We start from the raw sequence: 15,688 nt of genomic DNA, 5'->3' as shown, positions 1-15,688 counted from the left end.
CAGACAGCAAAGTGCATCTGAGGCCACAACCCGGTCAATCATAATCATACTGAATAGCAGAACAAGTTTGAAGAGCCACACGACCTACTCCTGCTCCTTTGTGGTATTTTTTTTTTAATTCTTTCCTGAGGTGCGTGCACCGTCTAGGCCACAATTTATTGCCCCTATGAAACCATCGCTCAAGTACTTATACAGGAAATTGTACATGTGAACACATTAGCCACATATATAAGAACAGCTTGCACTGAGCTTTGCTGGAGCACTGCAGCAAGCCTGAGACACAGATGTTGATCAGGTAACAGGGTGATGTGTTAAAACAATTTTCAGGGTAAGACATATTCTCGGAAGTATTTAATAATTTAATATCTTAAGGGCATTGCAAATGCAGTATGTGTTAAATATAAAGGCTATCTCCATTTAAAACATAAAAAGCAATATATATATCGCAATTAAAACAGAAATTGCTGGAAAAGCTCAGCAGGTCTGCCAGCATCTGTGGAGAGAAATCAAGAGGTAACGTTTTGGGTCGTCCACTCATTGTCGTAGAATCTCAACAGTGTGAAAATGAGCCATGTGGCCCAACAAGTCCACACTGACTCCCCAAAAAGCTCCCCGCAAAACCCCCATCACAGCATTTCCCATGGCTAATCCACCTAACCTACACATCCCTGGACACTCTGGGCAATTTAGCATAGCGAATCCACCTAGTCTGCACATCTTTGGATTGTGGGAGGAAACCAGAGCATCTGGACGAAACCCACACAGGCATGGATGGGGAGAAACTGCAAACTCCACACAGACAGTTGTTCAAGGATGGAATTGAACCTGGGTCCCTCATGCTGTAAGGCAGCAGTGTTAACCACTGAGCCACCGTGTTGCCCTGAGGGGAATCAAGTAACCATTCCTCAGAACTGATAATACCTAGAAGAATGTCATTATATATTGCAGAATATAGGATGGGGGGAGGGGGTAAAGAGTAAACCATAAGTGGGGATAGATCCTGAAGAGAGAGAACAGTTGGATATACAAAGGAGTAGATAGTAATCTTTTAGGAGAGTGAATAGCTATTAATGGGGACTGTTCGTGGAATAAAAGTTGACTTTTCTCTTCCTGAAGTGGATACAGGTACAGTTGCAGCGTTTAAAAGGACATTTCAGTGGATACATGAATAGGAAAGATTTGGAAAGATATGGGCTATGAGCAGGCAGGTGAGATGAGTTTAGTATGGGATCATGTTCGGTATGGATGGTTGGACTGACAGTCTGTTTCTGTGCTGTATAACTCTATGACTAATAGGTTGTGTGTAATAGCAGGCTATGAGATAAAAATACCTGATATGTGGGGTTCACAGTAAGGACATGGGAGAACTCAAGCCCGAACCCAGTATTGAGTCCAGAAGGCTGTAGGTCCCCAAGTGGGAAATGAGGTGCTGTTCTTCCAGCTTGCACTGAGTTTTGCTGGGGCACTGCAGCAAGCCTGAGACACAGATGTTGACCAGGTAATAGGGTCATGTGTTAAAGTGGCATGCAACTAGAAGCTCGGGGTCTTTTTTGCAGACAGAATGTAAGTGTTCTGCAAAGTAGTCACCCAGTCTGTGCTTTAATTCCTCAATGCAGAGATCATATTACAAGCGGCAAATGTAGAAGATGAAATTAAGTGAAGTGTGGGCAAAGCACTAGTTCACCTGGAAGAATACAGAGGAGGAAGAAAGTAAACAGACAGCTGTTATGAATTCTACGATTGCAGGGGGAGGTACCGTGAAGCTGTTGGTGGTGGCTGTGAACCAGGGTGTCCTGGAGGAAATGGTCCTTGCAGAAGGGTGATGGGAGGGAAGGGCAACACGTGTCTGGTGGTGATATCTTGCTGGAGGCGAATGAAAAGACGCATAGTGATCCTCTGGATATGGATGCTACTGAGATGGTAGATAAGGACAAGGGGACCTTATTGCTGTTGTGGGAGGGAAGTGAAAGCTGAAGTGCAGGAAATAGGCTGGACCTGGCTAAGGGCCTTGTCAACAATGGCGCTGATGAATCCTCAATAGAGGAAGAAGGTAAACATTTCAGAGGCTTCATTGTTGAAGGTAGCACTGTCAGAACAGGTGCAATGGAGATGGAAGGGCTGGGAGAAAGGAATAGAGTCTTTACAGGAAGCCATGTATGAGAAAGTATGAACCAGTGCTTTACCTGCATTTCACACAATCTGGTGTACTGTTTTCGCTGCTCACATGTGGTCTCCTCTACATTGAAGGAACAAAACAGAGACTGGGTAACCACTTGGCAGAAAAACGGAGTTCTGTCTGCAAAAAAGACCCTGAGCTTCCAGTTGCCTGCTGCTTTAACATACAAGTCTGTTCCCTGGTCAACATCTCTATCTCAGGCTTGCTGCAGTGCTCCAGCAAAGCTCAGCGCAAGCTGAAAGAACAGCACCTCATTTTTTGCTTCAGGACCATGCAGCCTTTTGGGTTCAATATCAAGTTCAATAATTTTAGGGCCTGAGCTTTTCCATGTCCTTAGCCCAACCCCTACACATTAGGGGCAATAAATGTCAAGTTGGAAAAGCACAGCAGGTCAGACAGCCTATGAGGAGCAGGGAAGTAAACTTTTCAGGCCAAAACTCTTTATCAGGACATGGAAGGGGGCAGGGGCCCCAGAAATAAATGGAAGGAAGGGAGGGGGCTGGGATGAAGGTAGGTGGGATGGAGACAGATGGATGCAGGTATGTGGTTATTGTGGTTGGTCGGTGGGAAGGCTGGAGCATATAGGTGAGTCAGGAGACAGATAAGTTGGGGGTGGAAAGATGTTGATGCTGGGTGAAGACAATATTCAGGTCACTGAGCTGTAAGATCCCAATGTGAAATATCAGGTGTTGTTCCTCCAGTTCACCCTCTGACAGTGGAGGAGGCCAAGGATGGACATGTCACCAGGAGAGTGAGAGGGAGAGTTAAAGTGGATGGCAAACAGAAGGTTAAGTTGGTTGGTGTGTGCAGAGTGCAGGTGTTCCGCGAACCCATATGCATTTTGTCTCTGCATCTGTAGCCATTTCTCCCGATGTGGTCTCCTCCATATCATGCAGAGGGGACCAGCTGGCAACCAACACGACCTTCTGGTTGCCATCCACTTTAATTTCCCCCTCCCACTCGTCTGGTGACATGTACATCCTTGGTCTCCTCCACTTTTGAAGTGAGGCCAAATGTAAACTGGAGGAACAACACCTGATATCTCATATTGGGACCTTACAGCCCAATGACCTGAATAATGACTTTACCAGCATCAACATCTCTTCACCCCCAACCTGTCCATTTCCCAACTCACCTATCCACTCCACTGATCGACCAGAATAACCCCCTACCTGTACCCACTTATCTCCATCCACCTACACTCCCCCTCAAACCCACCCCCCACAATTTATTTCTGGGCTGAGCTCCGCCCACCTTTCCCAGACCTGACGAAGGTCTTGGCCCAAAACATTGACTCCCCTGCTTTTCAGACGTTGTCTGACCTGTTGTGTTTTTTCAGCTCCACGTTGACGAACTCTAGCTTCCAGTGTGTGCAGTCCTTACTGTCTCCAGTCCCTACATATCAGGCCTTGTTATCATGCTGTCTGCTATTACGCACTACCTATTGTTAGCTACTAACAATCTTCATTAATAGCTATTTCCAATTGTTCTTCTATCTCTTTTGGCTCCATCCCCACTGATCGTTCACTCCTTAACTACCCCCCCCCCCCCCCCCCCCCACCCACCTCTCTCTCTTCAGCATACAAACTAACATTTTCCTAGCTATCATCAGTTCTGAGGAAGGATTACTTGACCCAAAACGTTACCTCTAATTTTTCTCCACAGCTGCTGCCAGACATGCTGAGGTTTTCCAGCAATTTCTGTTATTGTCTCTGATTTACAGTATCAACAGTTCTTTCATTTCTACATAGCAATACCCAGATAAAAGGGAGGAGAACCCTTTAAATTGCTAAATAAACTAAGATTCACTTACTCATCATTACCAAAGTGAGCAACAACAAAGTCCACGAGATTCCCTGAAATATTGACAGTCATTGAAATGGCAGGAGCTAGCTCTCCTTGCGGGGATGGAAGGAGATGATGCGTGGATTGAACTATTGGGTACCTTGACAAAGCCATTATCCTAAACATAAAAAATACAAAAGGTCGAAGTTCAAATAGGCAAATGTACATTAATTTTGACTAGGACATTGTTAACTAGTGAATCAATTATTTTAAATCAATGCAAATATTGCCATGACAGTACATGCAGAGGACACAACTTCCAGCAGTTTCAAGAACACTCACATCTTTAAAAAATTGCAATGAAAGGAAAAGAACACTCATGCTAGAAATTTGAAGTATACCTGAAATGCTGCAATTATACAATAAGCTTGTCAGTGTTACTGGAGAGTAGTAGGGGAAGACAGCCGTATCACGGTAATGTCACTGGACTCATAATCCAGAGCCCCAGCCTACTGCTCTGGGAACATGGATTCAAAACCAACCATGCCAGAAGGGGTAATTTGAATTCAATAAAAATCTAAAAACAAAACCTAGCCTTTCAATAAGGTTTTGCACATGAGGCTAATTAAATAAGTCCCTATGAGGTCTAGGGTAACGTATTAGCAACAATCAAGGATTGGCTAGCTAATAGAGTAGGGAGTTAGGAAAAGGGGAAAAGTTTTGGGATGGCAACTTGTAACTCATGGAGCTACAGGAATTAGTACTGGAGCCACAATGTTTTGCAATATACGTTAGTGAGGATGAGGAAAATAATGGACTATAGCCAAGCTTGCAATTAATATCAAAATAGGTGGGAAGGCAACTAGTCAAGATGACACATCCAAGAGGGATACAAACAAGGTGAGTGAGTGGAGGAATAATTTGACAGACAGAATTATAATGAGTGAAAATGTGAAGTTATGCACTTTGGCAGAAAGAATAGATGAGACGAGTATTACTTAAATGGAGAAAGAACTCAGAAAGCTACAGCACAGAGGGATTTGATGGCCCTAGAGAAGGAATCACAAAAAGTCATCCAAGTTCATTCAGCAAGTATGAAAGATGGCAACTGAAATGTTGTCCTTTATTTCAAAGGAAATAGAGTGTGAAGGTAGGGAGATCTTGCTAAAGCTATACAGAGCACTAGTCAGACCATAGGTGGAACACTGTGTGAACAGTTCTGGCCCATTTATCAGAGGAAAGATATACTGGCATTGGAGGCAGTCCAACAAATGTTCACTAGGTTGATCCCAGGTATGGAGGGATTTCCTTAGGAACAGAGGTTGAGTAGGTTGGGTTTGTACTCACTTGAATTTAGGACGACATGAGACCTTACTGATCCTTAGGGGGCTTGACAGCTTAGATGTAGATTGTTTGTCCTTGTAGAAAAATCTAGAGCCAGAGGGTGTAATCTTAGAGTGAGGAGTTGCCTATTTAAGATAAGGAGGACTATTTCTTCTTTCAGAGGGGTACTGAATCTATAGAACTCTTTATAACAGATGGCTGACGAGGCTGGATAATCAAGTATATTTAAAGTTGAGATAGATTTTTAATCAATAAGGGAATTAGAAAAAGGTTATCAGATAAATGCAGGAAAGTGGAATCAAGGATTATCAGATTAATCATGATCTGTCTCATTGAATAGCGGTGTAGACTCGATAAGCCGAATTGCCCACTGCTGCTCTTGTGGTCTAACATAGCCATGTAACAACTGTTTAATGTCATAAAAGACATCAGCTTTATTAATGCCTTTTAGAGAAGGAAACTGTCAGCCTTACAGGCTTTGGTTTATATAGAATTCCAGTTCCACAGCTATGTGGTTGACTTTTAACTGCTTTCTGGTCAATATGAGATTTCAATAAATGATAGCCTAGCTAGCAACACCCACATCCTGTGAAAGAATAAAAAAAAATTAAAACCAGTACTGGTTGCCTGAAAACTTTTCATTAAAACCATAAAAGAAAGCTGCGTAACCCTAGTTGGATTAGTTAAACAGGGAACACAGAACAACAGGGAATTGTTCAAAAATGCCAATTGCTGTTAATAGAGAAGCAGAAAACAGGTTCAGTAATAGAAAATTGTTGGAAGTGATGTCGTTCTTAGTCAGGCTGGAAAATAATCCCAAGAAAAGAAAATGTGAACTAAACATGTCAAACATAAAGTGAAAAGTAAGGTGTATGAAGGGAGAAACAGGCAGGAACTAGTGCAGCATAGAAAACTAGAATTGTTTCAGAGATAGTAGGAACTGCAGATGCTGGAGAATCTGAGATAACAAGGTGTGGTGCTGGATGAACACAGCAGGGCAAACAGCATCAGAGGAGCAGGAAGGCTGACGTTTCAGACCTCGACCCCTCAGAAGGGTCTAGGCCTGAAACGTCAGCATTTCTGCTCCTCTGATGCTGCTTGGCCTGCTGTGTTCATTCAGCTCCACACCTTATTATCTCATGGAAAAATAGAAGTCAGGTTTCCCACTCATGGTGCTGTGTTAAACCTATGACATCGCCAATCAGTTCCCAGTCTAGTTCTGGGTCTGCTCCCCAACCTAGCGAGCTGGACAGGTAGGAATGGAGGTTTCAGGGACTGGTGGGGAGAAGTTGGATGCTGCAAGTGTAAGATCAGAGTCCTTTGCTCATGGGTGATTAGAATGTTTAGCCTGATCACAAAGAAGCCAGCTGTTTACTGTTTCAAAACAGTACAGTACTAACATTTTCAATAGACACATTGTTGCAATTTAACTTTTATATTCAATACTTTTTTAACATAAAACCCTGTATCCTTCAGCAGTTTTAATCTCTTGCTGACCTGAATCTTCAAATCCTCCTATTCTACCACGTTAACCACCCTTATTTTATTTGAAAATTTCTTTTCCTGAAACAAAATATGGAGACCAGCATGAAACTGAGAACATTAACAGAATTTGGAGAAACTGAATAGGTCTGGCTGCATCTGTAGAGAAAAAGCAGAGTCAGCATTTTGGGTCCAGTGACCCTTTGACAGAGACTGATAATACTGAGAGAAACAGGTTCTTGCCACCAACACTGAACTAGATCATTGTATATTGTGTGTCGAAAGAAGAGAGAAGAGGCATAGCAAGGACTGTGGGAGCGATAGTTCTCTCAGAATGTTGAAACGTCCAGAGAAACAGGGTGTAAGGAAAGATTTCCATTCTCTTTTGGAAGAGACTTGGATCATCCTCAAATCTGTTAGAACAAGCAGTACAACTCTCCAAAAATATCAGCCTCTCCTAACTCTGACATGCACACTTATACTGTAACTACTCATCAGAAAACATCTTTTCACATATATTTTGTAAACTTTTTTAGATCTTCTATAGCTCAATTAGATAGTCTCTCATTCTTCTAAAATTCAGAGTATTGGCCTAACCTGCTCAATACCTCTTCATTAAGACAAACCCATCCTCTCCGAAATCACCAAAAGTTCACATATTCCATCCACACCTATCAGTTTCTGATTATTCCTGCCTCACACCCTGCTTTCCCTGGTCTACGTAACTATTTGGCTGTAACAACTATGTTACTGAACAGAGTGCAACACAGTAACTGATATTCTTATCTCTCGTTTGCACGACAAGGTTATCCATGGTGAAAATGATGTACTCCAAGCTTCATACAATGACTTTTATGGACTCTCCATGTGCTTGTACAGTGCGGGAGAGAATCCTTACTGAAGAGGGACAGCCAGCGAACTAGTAATAGGTAACACAGTTCTGTCACTAAGCTTTTGGAGGATGATGATGGGATGTCCTACAGAAGAATGGAAGGCAACAGCTCAAGGAAGCAGCTCACTCCCACCTTCTCAAAGACAATTATAAGCAGACAATAAATGCTACCCTTGCAAGGTGACACTCACATCCTATGAAAGAATTAAAGTAAAATTCATGAGCCACCACTGTCAACAACCCAGCATCTCATTAAGTACCATGCCTAACATTCTGCACAACTTTTATGGACGTTGATGACAAGATTTCATTGTTGCAAAGCTAACAGCAGAGCAGCATTATTAAGCAATTTGTACTCATTTGCAATTTACGGCATATTTCTCCATCCCAAAAGTCTAAGAGCTAAACCTCATATCTTTTTGGCTCTGTGCAAGTTGCATTCAGGGTTTTTGGAGACATACCTACCACATCGACTAGCAGGATTTCTTGCCACGACTTACCAAATATACCTCATTAACTTCTAACCCACCCCTGTGGTGTCCATCATGTCCACTTCCAGCCCCATCTTACATGCGCTGTTCCCAGAACAACTTGGCAGATATCCATCAAAAGACTAGCATCCCTTGTGCTTGCACTTTCTTTAAATGGCCACTTTGCATCTGGACAAGCACTACCATTCTGAAGCCACCCTGCTCAGTCAAGAATGTACCAGAAGATGTCTGCGAAGGAGAAGATGGTATCATGATATGTTGATAGGGACCTGGAAGACCTTTATGAGGGTGGTGCGAAGGAGAAGAATCCACTTCCCAAAGGAATGGCGGAAAAGACCATGACACCAAATTCTGGCAGTAAGTCTGAGGTCACCAGCTGGGTCAATGCTGTTGCTGTATCAATTAGAGTCAAGGTGGAGCAGATGACAGGACTGCTGAAAATGCAGCTCCACTTCTTGGACTGGACTGGGGGGGCCTCCGGTATAGACCAGACAGAGTGTACCACAACAACATGGAATGATGCGTTCTGTGCATCTGGAAAAGGCAATAAGGTGATGTGCTGGATGTTCAGGAACTGCGGCAATGGAGGCAGTCTTCCAAGGGGGAGGAGCTCAATTGCATTAGGTACTACAAGCCTGAGAGAACCTCAACGACACCCACTTCCAATAGATGCAAGCTGGGTGCAGTGGAGAATTGTGGATTGTAAAATATTCTTTGGTCACGATGCCAATTGTCAGAGCTCAGTTCAGCTTCTGTTAGAGGTAGTAGGAATTACGGATGCTAGAGAATCTGAGATACCAAGGTGTAGAGCTGGATGAACACAGCAGGCCAAGCAGCATCAGAAGAGCAGGAAGGCTGACGTTTTGGGCCTAGACCCTTCTTCAGAAATAGGGGAGGGGAAGGGGGTTCTGCCTCTCCCTCTCTCCCTATTTATTTCAGAACCCCCTTCCCCTCCCCTATTTCTGAAGAAGGGTCTAGGCCCAAAACATCAGCCTTCCTGCTCCTCTGATGCTGCCTGGCCTGCTGTGTTCATCCAGCTCTACACCTTGGTATCTCAGATTCTATCAGTTTTGTTTGTTCCTTTTGTTTTCTGTGATTAAAAGTTCAGGGACGTATTTGTTCTGATACCTTGCTTGAATGTGTTATTCCCCTACTACAAGCTGTAGATCTAAACAATGAGCACTTGGGTCAGGGTAGCACTGATTTAGGAGACGTTACAGGCAGGATTCAGTCACAGAAAGGTTAGCTGTGTGGTGTGGTGGTCAGAGTGCAACTAGAATGGAAGAATGGCTGTATGTGAGGCAGTGTTAGCTATGCCAGCTTTGTACTGTGACCAGTGTCTCTCTGTGGCTGCTGTGCCCTAAAATTGCAGGTGAAAGACAATGCTGTTTGCTGACCCTTGTCCAGGAGTACAGTGGCCCTATAAAGATGGTGCAAGTGCAAGTGATGCCTGTTTTTCTCTGGAAATTTGCCAAGGAGTGGAGTTTTATTTGTGAGAATCGTACGTAGTAAGATGGCGCTAGATTCAGACATGAAGGACATCGGAGGGAAGTAATTAATGCAGCGACTTGAATCAGATATAGTGAGACAACTTGTCCTCATGGTGAAAAACTCTCAATAAAACTCAACATGAACTTAGCCAAAAATGCATAGACTCAGCCTAAAGCCTTTTCTCCTCCAAACATTACGACTGACATGTGGATTTAACTCACAATTATTTTACAAGTAAATAGAGATAATGAGTGTAATTAACAGAGACAATGTAGGAAACACTATTGCACCCAGTTTACATAGCTGAAGCAACAATTACAGTAGATGAGAGCACATCGCAGTCTCCATGTGACACAACTGTTCGCAGCTAAAGATAAATATTGCATCATTTATTAATAGAAATGTAATTTTTGCCTGACAGTTTTAATCTGATGGGAATAGTCAATGGTGAAAATACAAGTAGGGGAAAATTCAACAGTAATTCAAGCTACCTACAAATGTAAATATGAAAAATAATTAAGAAGTAAAACCCCAATAGTGCCAGAAGATCTACTCAATGTAACTGAAGCCTGGGACCTCAGCATAAGATTACCAGTGAGGTAATGATTACCAAATTTTGGCTATGGTTGTCGTTAAAGACTTACCCCCACGTGTGGTCTTTTGTGCTTGGACCAAAGTCCATGTAAAAACCCAGTTTCTCACCCAACCACATGGTGAGATCATTATTTCCCAGAAATGGTTTGGAGGCATCACTTTCCAATATGGTAATTAAATCAGCACCTATGAATAGTAGAGTGGAGTCCTAAGGTTAAAAGTGCAACTGAAAAACCACACAACCTTTGAGACAAAAACATACTAAAACATTCCTTAATTGATTCCCAGGCAATCAAATCTTCAAGTACCAAAATGAAGTTTTATTAAAAAGCCCAGGTATAACTATAAAACTCATGGGGTATCAATAGCACATTGTTAACACCATTTAATGGTAAAACCTTAACACAAGAGAACTAGCAGCAGTTACTGAGTCTGATTGACAATGCCAGTCAAAGATGGCTAACCGGGGCAATGTTAAAAGTATCCTTCACAGCATCTGGCGCCAATATGCTAAAAAAAATTAAATCACCTCGCAAGTCAAGTCATCCAACTCACTGGGAAGAACTTAATGCCCCTGATTGGTTGGGAAGGTGCACAGTGGAGACCCATCATCTTCCCAACTTCACCTGAGTAAGTCCATAGTGAAGGTAGTGAAGGTCATACTTTATACCTCAGTCTACCTAAAACCGTTAAGTGCACAATTAAGGGCACAAGAGCATCGTCTTGCCATTGCTGGAATTCTATATGCTGAAGCTGGGGTTGGGAGGTCAGAATTCTCCCTTTGAGGTATCTAGAAGAACCATTTCAGCAGGAAGGACACCATCCCCTTCTATCCTGACACCCTCTACCTTCCCGTAATAAGTCCTGGCTGACGAGCCAGAGTGAAGGTGTCCCTCTCAACTTCTCTGGGGCTTCTAATGACTGATCTTCTTCCTGGGCTCCTCAAATACCAGCAGTAGTGCTGCTGGACTTGAAGGGTAGCCAGTCTCCAATTGTCTCAGATCTCTTACAGAAAGGATCATCATCCTGAAGAGCCCAGGAAGCCCTACAGCAGGGAGTTAGGTGTCTGATTACAATGTAGTTTTGTTGGGCTCTTAGACATGGCAGCCGCACAATTCCCACTAACTGTCTGGCAGTATAAATGGTGCCACTACCAAAGCCATTATATTCTGCCTATTATCCCTCTTCACTCTCTGCTCATTTCTGCAATGCTTGTAGACGAGAAACATAAGCTTCTCCACCTCTACTCCAACACTGTCCTGAATTCTCTGCAGCGTAGCTGGGCGCACCACTTCACCGCCCCACCCCCCCACCCCCACCCCAAATCCCATCCCAACTCAGCTCTCTTTTAACAAAGTGTGGAGCTGGATGAACACAGCAAGCTAAGTAGCATCTCAGGAGCACAAAAGCTGACGTTTCGGGCCTAGACCCTTCCTCTTTGAGGAAGGGTCTAGGCCCGAAACGTCAGCTTTTGTGCTCCTGAGATGCTGTTTGGCCTGCTGTGTTCATCCAGCTCCACACTTTGTTATCTTGGATTCTCTAGCATCTGCAGTTCCCATTATCACTCAGCTCTATTTTAGTTCTTTTCCACAAGTAGAAGTACTCCTTCTATGACATCCCTCTCAAAACCCTTCATAATTTTAAAGGTTTCCATTGGATCTCTCCACAACTTTATTTCTAAGAGTGAAGAAATCCATCCCTTTCATAGTTCTCATCTCAAATTTCTAGTGTGTCATTTTTGATTTTTTTTGGACTCTCTCTGAAGCCTCTATATTCATTTTCTAATATAGTGACTAGAACTGTGGAGTAACCTGACTGGTCTGAAGTGGTTCATTGCAAGAATATAAGAAACAGGCACAGGAGTAAATCATTCGGCCTCTGTTCTGCTGTACTTTTCTAATAAGACTGCAGTTGATACTTCATCTGAACTCCACTTTCTTTCCCACTGCTTATGTCCTTTGATTCTCAAAGAGATTAATTTATCAGTCTTCTAATATAGTAGTTAAGCAGAAGTTATCTAATTACAGGTCGAAAGTAAAACCCAAGTGCTTAATTCAATTTTTTTTTACAATTTTGTTTCTGCTTTCAGTGATCTGTGTATCTATACTTTACAGGTGTCTTTGTTCCCGTTTGGATTTTTATTTCCCAAGAAATATGCTATTCCTAGTTTGGTCCCAACCTGAGAAATAAATCTTCAAAGGTGGTGAGATTTCCCTGCTGTACCTGTGTTTGTACATGCCCTTATTGAGTCACTACATTTGAAACCAAACACATACCTGTTTGTTCAATAAGGTCAGCAGATCTTTCTAAACTGGGCCAACCCTGATTGTCATATCCGAATCTGTATGACCATATCATGGCTGAAATGTCTTTCTTTGCAGACTGGTTATAAAATGTAAAGGCAATATAGAAGAAAATTAATAAAATATATGGATATACTGTAGATCAAGGCATTTAAGACAATCTTGAAGCTTAGAACAACATTGTTCCAGTTTTACACCAATTCCAAATTTCTTTACCTCAATCATAATTTTAGTTTGAAACAAGCTTTGTAATTCATTCTTTTTGCAGAAGCACCCATTCTGTTCTTTGATCACCATGGGCAGGAATGAAAGGGTTCTCCTTAACACGTGCCCCCGGCTGACTGGAGGACACCAGTCTTGATGTAACATTTCTTGGGTTTCCCTCCCATAGCCTCTCAAACCTCATCTCCTATTTCACTCACTGATCCTTCCCTCCTCCCTGACCCCCAAACAATTATAAAATTCTGACCTTTCACTGAATGCATTCTTGAGCCCCAGTGCTAGATCAGTAGTGGCAAGTGTTTGTAGTGGCATTTTTAGTACTTTGGCTGACAGCCTCTTTTGTGGGATTTCCTGTAGCTGTGAATTATAAAACTCTCGTCCAGCTGTGGGAAGGGCTTCTTCATCATGGCAGGCTTCCTCCAACTATATAGCTGTGTTTTTCTTTGCGGAGAGATGGTGGAGATGGGTTGGAGATCCATAATGCTTTGTATAATTCAACCCAAGATTGAGTAGGTTACCAAAACCTCGGTCACATATGTAGATTCACAAACAAGAGGAGCTTTAGGAAGGGGATTTTTCATTCATTCAGGGACATAGACATCTCTGGACAGCCTAATATTTATTGCTTGTGCCAAATTATCCTTGAGAAGATGGTGGTGAGCTGCCTTCTTGAACCACTGCAATAATTCAGTGTCACTACAACCACATTGCTGTTAGGGAAGAATTTTGATCCAGAAAGGAATGGGGATATATTTCCAAGTCTGGATGGTGAGTGGTTTGCAGGGGACCTTGCAGGTGGTTGTAAAGAAGATATAAAGAAGAGCTCATGGGCTTGAAAGGTGTTATCTAAGAAATTTTGATGAATTTTTGCAGTGCATCATTTAAATGGCTAGCACTGCTGCTACTGTGTATCAGTGGGTGTTTGTGGACATGTTGCCAATCAAGTAGCTTGCTTTGCCCTGGATGGTGTCAAGCTTCAAGTGCTGTCAGAGCTGCACTCATCCAGGCAAGTGCAGTATTCTACCACACCCCACTGGAGGGGAGTTACTTGTTGCAGAATTGCTAGCTTCTGACCTGCTCTTGTAGCTGTTGCATGTTTATGACTAGTTTGGCCAAGTTTCCAGTCTATGGTAACCCCAGGATGTTTATGGTGGGGGGAGTTCAGTGACAGTAAAGCAATTGAATGTAAGACCACAAGCCCAAGGCAGCAGAGTTGGGGTTGAGCTCTCCTGTAAAGAAAAGACTGTATGGTGATCTAACGGAAGCTTTTAAGAATATGAAGCATTTTGCTAACATAGTCACAGAGAATATATCCACTGTGGCAAAACAGAAAACATATAGCATAGTCACCAAGAATTTATGTAGTCAATTCAGAATAAACATCTTTACCCAGGAACAGGATAGAATATGGAACTTGCTACCACAGGAAATGGCCAAGACAAATAACTTTATCCTAAATACTTAAGTGTAAGTATATATGAGAGATAGGTATCAAGACTTACACTGATAAAATTAAATAAGGAAAAATGATAGGAGGCTTTAGTGATGCATGAATCACAAAACTATTTAGGTGGGCTAAAAGGACTGATATTGTACTGTATATACTATGTAATTGTATTAAGTTGGCGCAAAGTCCTTGAGCAGTTTTGAATCATATCCATAAATCACTTGCCTATTCTTGTAAAAGTTCTGATTGAAATAACATGCATTCATAAGCTTTGTAAAATAATAGTAAGAATAAACACAAGGATACTCACCAGATTCAGTAATTTCTTCTGATACAATGTGAATCGATGTCCTAATCCTAAAAGACCCAAACCGACAAATAGCCACAGCACTATGTAGGGATAACATAATTTGAAAGATAAAAAATTTGGGATTAAAACTGAAAATTTTCACTTGAAAAACTATGAACATCAAACAAAGTATGATAAAAGGTACACAGACACTTTGAAAGTGACACTAAGTACACAAGATTCAGACATTCAAGTGACCAGTTTAGTATCATTTTGAATTTTTACAATAAATATTCCAACGAGATTTCTGGAAATGCAATAAGATCATATAATTTTATGGTGTATTAATTTCCCAACCTTATCCCCGGATAGAAGATGTTTATTCCAGTGTGTTAGAAGAGATTTGTAGATTACTGACAATTGTTATGAGAAAAATATAGCTCACTGGGAGACATAAAAAGATTTAGAACAGGCCAATGTAAAGACTAGATTCAAAAGAAGAGATAAAAAAACACAGAAAACCCCTGACTTCTTCTTATTGCTTTGAATACATGGAACTAATTATCACAGGTAAAAATTATAAAGATATAATGATAAATTAACATGAAAGAAATCACCCTGCCTTGTGAATTTTATTGACTTGTTTGAATAATTGACAGCCATGTGAAATGTAATAAGCATGTTGACTTGGTTTTGCATGATTTACACAGGTTTTTTGACTAAGTTTTGCATGAAATGGTATTGACTAAATTAAAAGTTGAGAAGATTCGGGGCATTAGATAAGAAACTGAATGAATGATGTGAAACAACAAAATATTTTAAAGGAGTTACTACAGTGTGGAAGAAGTACTGCATGGAGTGACATCTTATACTACATCTGCAGTCATTTCAGAGGTATCAGTTCTCTTTAAAAATTACATTTTAGGATTAGAGTTTAGGACAAGCATAGGTGATCCAGCATTATTGTCTGTGATCAAGACAATATATTCTTGTGGGCAGATCACTGAAAGGTCATACCAAAAGCCTTAATTCCGTCTCTCTCTCCACAAATGCTGCTAGACCTGCTAAGATTCTTCAGCAGATAGAGATTTTGGGAACTGCAGATGCTGGAGAATCCAAGATAACAAAGTGTGGGGCTGATGAACACAGCAGGCCAAGCAGCATCTTAGCAT

At 41.8% G+C, this 15,688-nt stretch overlaps 1 protein-coding gene across 5 annotated transcripts in view; it reads right to left on the bottom strand.

Moving 5' to 3' along the window:
• LOC125457863 (PGAP2-interacting protein-like) overlaps positions 1-15,688 on the bottom strand; it is a 123,328-nt gene that overhangs the window by 25,665 nt on the left and 81,975 nt on the right. For 4 of the 5 annotated variants that reach the window (XM_048542573.2, XM_048542609.2, XM_048542590.2 and 1 more), the window contains 4 exons: positions 14,538-14,617; positions 12,532-12,637; positions 10,306-10,441; positions 3,990-4,139 (listed from right to left, as the gene is read on the bottom strand). In XM_048542573.2, coding sequence (XP_048398530.1) covers positions 3,990-4,139; positions 10,306-10,441; positions 12,532-12,637; positions 14,538-14,617 — 472 coding nt within the window. The remainder of the gene's footprint in view (positions 1-3,989; positions 4,140-10,305; positions 10,442-12,531; positions 12,638-14,537; positions 14,618-15,688) is intronic. The other variant, XM_048542601.2, reaches the window with a different exon arrangement.

This window comes from Stegostoma tigrinum, chromosome 1, assembly GCF_030684315.1.
Source record: "Stegostoma tigrinum isolate sSteTig4 chromosome 1, sSteTig4.hap1, whole genome shotgun sequence".
Lineage (NCBI taxonomy): Eukaryota > Metazoa > Chordata > Chondrichthyes > Orectolobiformes > Stegostomatidae > Stegostoma > Stegostoma tigrinum.
The sequence above is the reverse complement of the archived record's forward strand: the minus strand, read 5'-3'. Positions and strand labels throughout refer to the sequence as shown.